At 41.1% G+C, this 10,155-nt stretch overlaps 1 protein-coding gene across 4 annotated transcripts in view; it reads right to left on the reverse strand.

The window, feature by feature from the left end:
* Positions 1-1,752: 1,752 nt before the first annotated feature.
* Positions 1,753-10,155, reverse strand: part of enox1 (ecto-NOX disulfide-thiol exchanger 1) — an 88,644-nt gene continuing 80,241 nt past the window's right edge. For all 4 annotated transcript variants that reach the window (XM_008402277.2, XM_008402274.2, XM_008402275.2 and 1 more), the window contains exons 12-15: positions 9,420-9,476; positions 9,029-9,128; positions 4,942-5,027; positions 1,753-4,291 (exon numbers count right to left, since the gene is read on the reverse strand). In XM_008402277.2, the coding sequence (XP_008400499.1) occupies positions 4,160-4,291; positions 4,942-5,027; positions 9,029-9,128; positions 9,420-9,476 (375 nt within the window). In that variant the 3' untranslated portion in view covers positions 1,753-4,159. The remainder of the gene's footprint in view (positions 4,292-4,941; positions 5,028-9,028; positions 9,129-9,419; positions 9,477-10,155) is intronic.

The following is a 10,155-nucleotide window of genomic DNA, read 5'->3' on the forward strand; positions in this document are numbered from 1 at the left end:
TGCATCAGCAGCAGCAGGAGCGGCTCAGTGGTCATGAACAGACTTTTAAATCATCCTGTAGCTGCATTAGGCAGATCAGTGTGTTGCCCCACTGCATGGCTTCTTACTTATATAACCTCTCTGTAAACACATTCTAAATTTTCAAGTTATTGCACTCAATATAGCTTAAATTAGGAGCTTCAGGTGGGATTTCTGCTCTGTCGCAGCAGTCTGTGTATTGTTTAGTAGAAATAACRTTTGACTTTAGAATTTAACKCCTTGAAATYGGGCCTCTGTCTCTTTAAGAAGCTCCTGCTCTTTCTGAAACTCCGCCTCCAGGAAGTCCTCACAACATTCCTATTTATTCATTACAGTGGCTGTATTATGTGTTTTCCAGGMACATAGTGACATTTTATAGCACAATTRACTATAATACCTTTASTTGTCAAAAAAATAAAAAATAAAAATATATWAAAAAATGACAAAAGAAAATTGACTTCCTGATTTAATACTTTGAAATTAGGTCTCTGTCACTTTAAGAAACTCCTCTACAGGAAGTCATCGTAACATGGCTCCTCTATTAACMCTTAGCAACATTTTAATCAGCGTTTTACTCAGTAGTAGCTCCTGTAATGAGCTCAGCTGATGCTCAGTTCACCAGGTGTTTGCTAGTTGCAGCTGGCTGATATATCAGCACTAATATCGGAATTGACCAATAAATAAAACTTGGGTGATATTAGCAAACAATATTTATCTTTATATTGCTGCTGTTTGTTTCTGCAGGGGAAGGAGAAAAKGTTGGTCCTGTGGYCTTTGGTCATGTGACACTACCTGTGTTTCCATTAACCATAGAAAAGCAAAATCTGACATTTCGAAAATTAATTCAGAAACATGTCAATTTTGATAAAAAGCTTTGGTGCTAGTATGAGGTGGGATTTTTTTTCCCACCCTTACCAGAATTAATTTATTTTGCAAAACAGCACTTTTTTCACATCACATGCTCAACAACCGGATGTTACTACTGTCAGAAACCACAAACAAGACAACAACAGGAAGTAATAGGATGGTGATGGTGCACCATGTTTTTAATGACTTATCACATGAACAAACTTACTCATGTGATTTTAATTGCATTTCTTATTTAGTGGAAACACAGCAATTGCAAAATTGTGTTTTTTTTTTTATTTTTATTAGTGCAATATTGACAACTGGCGGAACTACGTTTATTTTTAACAGAAACGCCAATAGTGATGCAGCGCTGCATTGTGGGAAGTTTAACTGAAGCAGTGGTGAAGTCAGTGGTGGTGGTCATTTATTTTCAAGGTGTTGAAGGGTAGTAAAATATATATAATATTGGTAAATATTGGTTATCGGCTATAACAGCGAAAGCAATATCGGATATCAATATATCTATCTTTTTTTCAAAGTCAGAAAAAGCCAGTTGTAATTTAAACTTTGAACTTAAATAAACCTGCATTCTCTTGTGAAAAGCGTCTTCATACAGCAAAATGTAACAAATTGGAAAGAATGGTAAACATCCACCTTGCTTTCTCCAAAAAGGTTTTACTGAACACATTGCTCCATTTTCCTTCTCATCCCCTTCATGCTGCATTCTCTGAAGTGTTTTTATTTTCTGCATTTTATCCATCCTTTTACAAAGTCCACAGTTTTCTCTGCAGGAAGCAGGCACTGAAAAAGAAGCCCGCAGTGTTTTCACACGTAGTTGCTCAGATTATTACAAACCCCGGAGCATCTGCTTTTTTTTTTTTTTTCCCTTTCCTTTTCCTCTCCGCAGTACCATTTATTTATTTTTGATCCCAAAATATCTGGCAGAGGAAATGAGGCTCTGCGTTTAGACCTTTGAGTTTACGCTCTGCGACCATCACGTCATCTTTGCTCCATTTTCCCTTGAACAGGGATGTTTTCCACATCCGACTGAAGCCTCTAGCACTGATGGAAATTAAACTGATGGAAAGAGTGAATTACTCGTTCTTATTTTGATGATCAGACTGACGCCGCAGGTCTGTGCATTTTACTGTAATCTCAAATTTTATGTCTTTTTCAACTCAGCGGTGCCAAAGTGGTGCAGCTACGATGTCCCAGAGTTAAGGTGCTTGCATTCACATCTGATGTCCAACATCATCCATATTGTGGATTCATAGCCTGAAAATGAACGTGTTGTTGAATTTTGGACCTTTATTGCGGAACCAATTCTTTCTTTTTGTAGGAGTAGATGATGCCTGATGAGCTCTTCAAGACTCTGGTAACAAACTGATCATAGCGTCAGAACCAAGTTCATCCTAGTAAAACATTTAATGTTTAAACTAGTAATTTTAGGAGCATTTAAAATTTTAGAGAAGTTGTGGACCTTCAATTATTTGAGTCACTTTAATCTTGTTTTATTCAGTGGTGGTAAAATCGTCTTGGTTGTGGTTCGTAACTTCAGAGGAGGTTTCTAAAGGTCACCTTACATCTGAAGTTGGTAAAACGACAGACCTGTGGCTCCATACGAGTCACTGAATAAAACCAGACTCAGAGTCAAGAGCAAGTTGCAAACTTTGCTCTTGATGAGTTAATATGTTAATGGGAGCAATCTGTGTATCCTGGGGCTAACTCAGTCTGACTAACACACACATGAAAGCAGGGTGGGGCTCTCACCCAACCGACCCAAACCCTGTGGACTTTATGTCAGAGCCGACCAGTTAACTTGACGTATCCTGAAGTAAACCCAACATGTTATTTTAATTAAGATGTTATTATTTTTAACTATAATTTGAGTAAGCAGTGTAACTTCTCTCGTCTCCATGTTGTTGTTTGTTGTAAATGCTGGGTGAGTCAGGAGCCAATCATCTGGGACGTGTGATTGATAGGAGCGGAACGGGGCGGAGCTTTGTGCGCTTTGTGAGTGTGCTGCGCTCGTTACAGCCTCAGGAGCTTCTGCCCCGTCGTTTCTTTATCTCTTCAGGTCAAACTGCCTCCTCCTCTAATTAGAGTAGAACAAATATATTAGCTCGACTTCATATCGTGCATTCTTGTTTAGTTTTCTCTGTGTTGTACGTATCGTAAGCTTACAGTATGCGTCACAGAAGCCCGACCCGAATTTTGGTTTGGCCTCGGGCCACAAATCTAAACTGTAGACAGTCAAACAAATCTTGTTGTCATCTGTTGGTTTTCTCTATTTTGACACTTTTACACCAGACCAGAATGTTGCAAGTATTAAAGCGTTCCCTCTGCAGCCGTTACGCTAACGGAGCTATGGATCTATTACTGGATCTGGGTGAAAGCAAAACAACAATAACAACAAAAAAACCATTAAAAACTCTGAAAAACTTTACCTTAAAAGTCTTTAATGTCTTTTATGGTGTCTTCGGCACACACCAAGTTCAACATTAAAGGCAACAGAAGCAAAATGCACCAAATCTGGACAGAGAAGTTCTGTCGAGAGGACGACCTGAAAGAACAAAAGTCTTCATAGTTCACACAAATAAATATCTGAAGCTGACAGATCAGTGCAGTTCTAAGCTGTCTGGTATTAAAAAGGGTAAGAGACGACCCTACAGGAGATGAAGAGACGGGTTTAACGTTAGAAAACCTCAGAACCTGCCACCGGATCGCCACCGAAGGTTTTTGTGGATGTCTGAAAGATGAACAAACACCTTTCCAGGCGACTCCATGTCCTGGTTTAACAGTGCTGCCAGCTTCAATGTCCTGGTTACCCAGCAAAAAAATTTGGCAAAAGTACTCAGTGTCTTTACAACATGGGAGCAAAGGGTTTGCACTCATCAGTTCAACAAAATGAGGTCCGGTATGAAATCTCTACAGGGTCAACTTTGGTATACAGGTTTTCCTATCCATGTTTCTGTGGATGGCGCTCCTGCTGGCAGGCTTCCTGGTTTCTGGCTGTCAAAGGCAAGACAGCCAGGAAGTTTTCCTCAAGACCTTTGTTAATCCTCAAAGGTAGTTGTGTCCCGTCGGGGTTCACCGCATCTTTACGAGGGATCACAAATTCACTCCAACGTCCCGAAGGACTTCCCTCCGGCTTTAAACGTCCGTCTAGTCCGGGAGTTCCAGCGCTCCATCGAGTATCAATCCACGTTCACCGCACCTCCGCAGGCGTGAGCACACGCACGCGCGCCAGCGGCTTATCGCGGGTGTCTGCGGCGTGCGCGCGCTCCCCGCGTCACGCCGAGCTGAGGCTGTCGAAGCCGCAGAACTTCCACCGTTTCTCCAAGGTCGCCCCGACGCCGCTCAGCTCCTGTCGGAACATGCTGGGCAGACGCACCATGAGGCGCTCCAGCTCCCCGGCAGACACCTGGCAGAGGGCAGCAGGAGACAGTGTGAGGTCAGAGCCGCTCACCGCCCTCCCAGTGCCTAAACGTTAGCATCTGCTGCGTCTCTGGAAATCTAAGTCTCGTTGAGAGAACATGTTGGTTTTTGAGAAACAAAGCGATGGTCTGTTTAAGATTCGGTGCTGAATCATCAATCGAGCTTCTTTTGCTTGTTTCTGTTGCTGTTTAGTTACGACAGTTACAACATCCTCAGAGCCGAGCCGACATTTTAGATCTGGATCTTAGACGCAACCAAAACTTGCACAAACCTCACTCCAAATTAAAATTATTTAATCGTTTCCACCTTTTTGTAAACTGAAAATTTCATATATCTTGTCTAAAAGACAAAATTTTTAGCATCATTGGATCAAAACTACTGTGAACTGACTTAAAGTATAATCATATCATTCCACAATCAATGTTTTAAATGTCACAAGACATTTAAATGTAACAAGAGATGTAACAGTGGACAGCTGTAACAAGAGAACTTTTTTATTATTATTCTTTTCAACTAGGAAATTTAATGTGTTAATTTCAGTTAACTAATCACAAACATTTTGACACGTTTAAAATTTCAATAGAAATGTTTACTGACTCTTTCACAGCGAAGCAAAAAGCTGTGCAGCATCGATACCTTTGAGTCCAGCCGCTGAATGTACGACCAGAGGTACTCCAGGTTGGCCCCGAACGGATGGACATGGAGGAAGGTGGAGATAATACCTGCGGAAAGAAAGGAAGAAAACAAAAACACACTGAATGTAACACTAAGGCAACCAGGGAGTGTTCAAAGTGTGGCCCAGGGGCCAATTTTGGTTCTTTGACTGATTTTGTGTGGCCTCCAACTGCAGGCTCCCAGCATGCACCTGTCTACCCTCGTCTAATGTTGCTCATCGTCTCAAATCTTGTCCTTATGACTGAAAATGAACCCTTTCATGCATGAATTATGATCCTTTATGTCAGCAGATTTTTTTCCCCCAAAGTGTTTTAAGATTTTCTTAAAGCATAAAAAATTATTTTAATTTTGTATTTCTCCAAATACAAGGTTGTTATTTGGAAAATCCATCAGCAGTATTGTCCTCTAGGAGTCACTAGATGCTACAATCTTTATTTACCTGCAAGAGTCGTCTACAGCAGACGGAGGGACTGCTATATTGTCTGTCGGCCATATTGGATTTAACAAAACATTTCTTGCACTTGCAGCTGATGGCCAGTAGTTGACAGTGTATCATATGATGCATGAGTGACCACATCAGTGGTCTGTGTGCATTTCTAACATAAAAATCCACAAGAAACACAAGTAAATGGTTTTTAGGTAGCTGTCCACTGCAGTGACTGCTGGGCATGAAAGGGTTAATTTGTTCAAACAGACCCCCCAAAAAAGAAATCGAAACTACAAGCGTTTCTTAAACACATCGACAATGTTGGCCCACGCGACTAAAGGTTTGGACGCCCCTGCATTGTCGTGGATCGCRATTAGCGTTGTAAAACCRCTTCAGAGACAAAATGTACCATCAGGATTTAGCATAACCAGTAGAGAGCAACAGGGAAACAACAGAGAGGGACTGGAGCCAGACTGGATATTAGATGTAAAGTTCCCGGCCAGTCGGCATCGTCATGAAGGGCTGCGCTGTACACAAACGGCAGCGTGGCAACCGTAAAATATGCTGGCCAGAGCAGAACCAGCTCTCAAGTTGATTACCTCTGAGAGGTCCTGCAGAAGAAAGCAGTCAGGCAGAGGGAGGGGGGAGGGAGGAGAGGGACTGGGAGGGTTAGGAAATAGAGTGGCGTATCCCTGGAGGATCCTGCAAGCCCAATATTTATTTCCTTGATTTATGTGGCGAGACTCTGGCAATTACAGGCAGTGGCCCTAATTCAATTCCTTCCACCAGACCAGCTCACATGGAGCAACGCCACCGGAGGAGAACTGAAGGGTGAGGGGAGGAAGGGAGGGGGCGGGGCGGTGCGTCTCCTGAAAGCAGAGATTTGTTTCTACGACGTTACAGAAGAGAGATCGACTGCTAGCTGAGGGGAGGACGGACAGGTGGCCGGTTCTGTTGTACTCCAAATAAATTAGGCTTTCAAATTTGGCCAAGAAAACTATTTCACCAAGAACGGGTGTGTGACAGCAGCTGTGTTTCCATAGCAAATTTGTTGATATTCTGCTACTCTCAAGAAAACGATTTCTCAATTGGGGTGTTTCCATTTAATTAGAGATGTGGTTAAAATCGGACGTGGATAAGTTTGTTCACGCGATAAGTCGTTAAAAAATGTCATCCTACGCACTGTCATCTTCTTTGTGGTTTCTCTCAGTAGCAACATCTGGTTGTTCATCATGTGACTCGTGTGCAGGAAAAAAAAATCTATTACAGTTTTGCAAAACAAGCTAATTTTGATACAGCCGGGGGGAGGGGGAAACAAAACTCATCCAAGCACAGATAAGTTTTACTGCAAACCGTGAGTTGGAGTGTTGCCATTAAGCAAATTTACTTTTATAATTCCAATTTGTGCAATTATATGCTCGATGGAAATGGAGCAAGTGTTTGCAACGTGGAAAATTACTGCAATACCCTAAGCTATAGATGTGGCATGTAGCAGTTAGCTAATAGAAACACGATTTAATGTCGTGCTACGCCGTGCTGACGCTCTGTCTGCACTGAGGAAGATTCGCTCACGTTAGGATACCAAACGCTCTGAGTATATCCAACCACTGGCAGCCTAACATGCTTTCTGATTAGTTCTCTGACCAGTTATGGATGTCCGATTGTCCATAATTTTTAGAAATTTGTTTTTAGGTTGGCAATGAAGGGCTTTTGGTAAAAAAAACAAAAACATTTTGATCAATTTGTAAAAGCAAAAAAAAGGTAAAGCACCTTTGCTTTAGGTGATAAATACATTTTACAGGAGCTGTTGAACACTGGAAAAGAACAAAGTGACTCTTAATGTGTTGTGGTGCGTTTACCCAGGAACCATAAAGTGAAAGACACGGCGCCAGGGCAGAAAACAGTGCTTCCTAAATGAAACAGGTCAGGTCACCTTACTTAGAAAACATTCACACAAAGTCCTGTGTTTTGAATGTTTACATTAACATCATGCAGCTCCATTTTCTGTATTTTCCATCCTCCTCTGCTCACAGGCAGGGCTGCCTTGGACGAAGACAGAGAGCTGGGCCTCCTCTTTTCTCATATCTGTATTATTTTTTTCTCTGCCGCTAAGAGAGATAAATGTGCTGGTGCTGTTTCTCTTCGCCGCTCATTTTATTTTTTTTGCTGTGGACACAGTGGCCCAAATACACATCTCCCTGTTTGCACGGCTTGTGGAGCACGAGGGATTTTAAACGACTAAAGGAAACAGAGGCGTCTGAAACAAACCCGGTCCCGTTCAGGTGGGATGGTTCAGACACCTTCCATSTTTTATGCTTTAGGTGCTGCTGTGTTGTAAACTCAGTTATGTTGCTGATGTCTCCATATGATGCGGCTCAGCCAACATTCTTTACCGTTCTGATACGTGTGTACGATCCATCTGGAGCAACAATCGGCCTCCCGACACTCTGACTGCTCTTTAAAGTCAAGCCAGCAGACGGGGTCAAAAAAAAACAACAAAAAAAAAACGAACATGCAGGTTTGAAGTGTTTCTTCTTCAGCCTCTAGTCTCTAGTTGCCTTTCCACTGACCGTACAGTTGCTCAAATTGGAATTACGACAATAGATTTGCATAATGGAAACATRGCGATTTCAAAAAAACGTTCAATAAAACACTTTTTTCTTACACTGAGGTAGTTTTTCAGCCGCACTGACATTTGTGTATTTCGCAAAACTACAATGGAAACTGTTTTTTCGCGTCACACGAGTCACGTGATCAACAACCGGATGTTGCCGCTGACGGAAAAGACGAAGAAGAAGATGACAGGAAGTGGTAGGAGGAGGATGTTTTTCAACCACTCGTCACAAAAAAACACATTTATTCACATGTGATTTTAATTGTGATTCTAATCTAATGGAAACATAATAATTGCGAAATTATTTTTATTTGTTATGTTAACGTAATACTGACAGAAGTTTTGTTCACATTTGTAATRAAAACRGAGCAACAGAAACACTAAGAGTCAYTTCTGGATCACATGAAAGCAGCAGCAGCTCTCCGAAGAAAAATGGACCGGGACTYGTTATTTCTACCAAATTTAGTTAAAATTTCAATTATTCCACAGGACACCATGTGAACACATAATAGCATAGATTACATTTTTTTCTTACTTTTTGTGATGCTACAACCACAAACTGTTGACCATGCCCCCAAACACAAAGCATCTCTGCTCAGTTTTCTTTTTCTGCTGAAGCATTTAGCACCCCCCCCCAGAACAGCCCAATATTTAGCTCAATCGCTAACTAGCTTCTGAAGGAAAGCTGCATGTTAGCTCTGGCGGTAAAGCTAAGATGGCTTCAACGCCTTTTAGGGAATATTTGGTGTTTGAACTATTAAAATATGCAGTTATAAGTGTTTTTAGAAGTATCTCAGGGATTCGTCAGCTGTTTGTGGGTAGTGGTGGTCCCTAAATACTAGCGAATACCTTGGACTTACTATACTTTGTATTTTCAGAAAATATACCCCCCAAAGATACCGTTTCTTACGTTTTTGCCAGTAAATTGACAAAATGTTGACAATTAGCATTSAGTTTTTTTGAAATGCATCGCGGCTCCTCGGCTAAGCTAATGYTAACTGGTTTACCTAGTAGCAGAGCCTCTTTCTCCGAAGCGACTCCTCCTCTCATGAACTCACTCCTCCTGTCTCTGCTGAGGTACAGCGAGGGAACACACCCATTCAAGCTCTGTGAAAACACACACACACAGGCTTCACACACCTCATGGAGAAGGTTCTTTCTGAAAACTCATGCAAAGCCATGAAATATGTCAAGATATTAAAGAGGGCGAGTCGACAGTCCACCAGGATTCCTGCATTCGTTTCAAACATGGAGGACCAGAAGTTTTACATTAGCTGCTTTTATTGAAGATCATTTCTGYAATGCAAATTGACATTAACAAATTTTACATGCAGTATTTATTGCAGAAACGTTAACAGCTAACTGTTGATCAGAATAATTTGTTTTTTTTAGTTTTACCGTTTCATGTAGCTCTCCATTGGTTCCCTCCACAGATTCACCTTTTCCACTCAACAGCTGCCGAGACACAAAAGAGAGAAAACAGAAATTTAATTGGAGAAAAAAGAAAAAAACAACAGCGAGAGAYAATTATTTGCTAGTTCTGCCGCTAAAATGTGAGTCAGAAAATGCCAACAGCTTGACATATGATGGCTGCAACARAAATAAAGGCTGACAAGTTTATTAGAAATATAATTCAGCAATGTTTTAAAGCAACAGAATACCRAAAATCACAATAAAARGCCTTAMACAGCTACTTAGACCTTCTTKGGACTGTTTTGAAACCACATAAGGTCACCAARAACAACGTATTGACAACAGCACCGCCTTATATTGAAAAATYAAAAGCATACTTGGATCCAAAATTAACCTTCAGTAAAATCTCAAAGTAACAAAAGGCAAAAATCAAGTCTGCTAGAAATTTCTCACAATATTATTCCAACAAGGAGCAAAGCTTTTCAGAGTTTCAGAGAGGAAGTTATAAATGTTTAAGGGCTATAAGCCGCCATATTCCACCTGCAGTACATAACRTCTATATTTAGTAAAAATTCACATTCACACCTGCAACAGCTACTCCAAACTGTAAAATAAAAACTAATCCAAGCTAGCTGGATTAAGCTAACAGCTCGTCGAAGCTGTTGCGTACAGCTTGGACTAGCTGTAGCTAACCATCTTAAAATGACTCCAATCATAAAAA

This window comes from Poecilia reticulata, unplaced genomic scaffold (assembly GCF_000633615.1).
Source record: "Poecilia reticulata strain Guanapo unplaced genomic scaffold, Guppy_female_1.0+MT scaffold_207, whole genome shotgun sequence".
Lineage (NCBI taxonomy): Eukaryota > Metazoa > Chordata > Actinopteri > Cyprinodontiformes > Poeciliidae > Poecilia > Poecilia reticulata.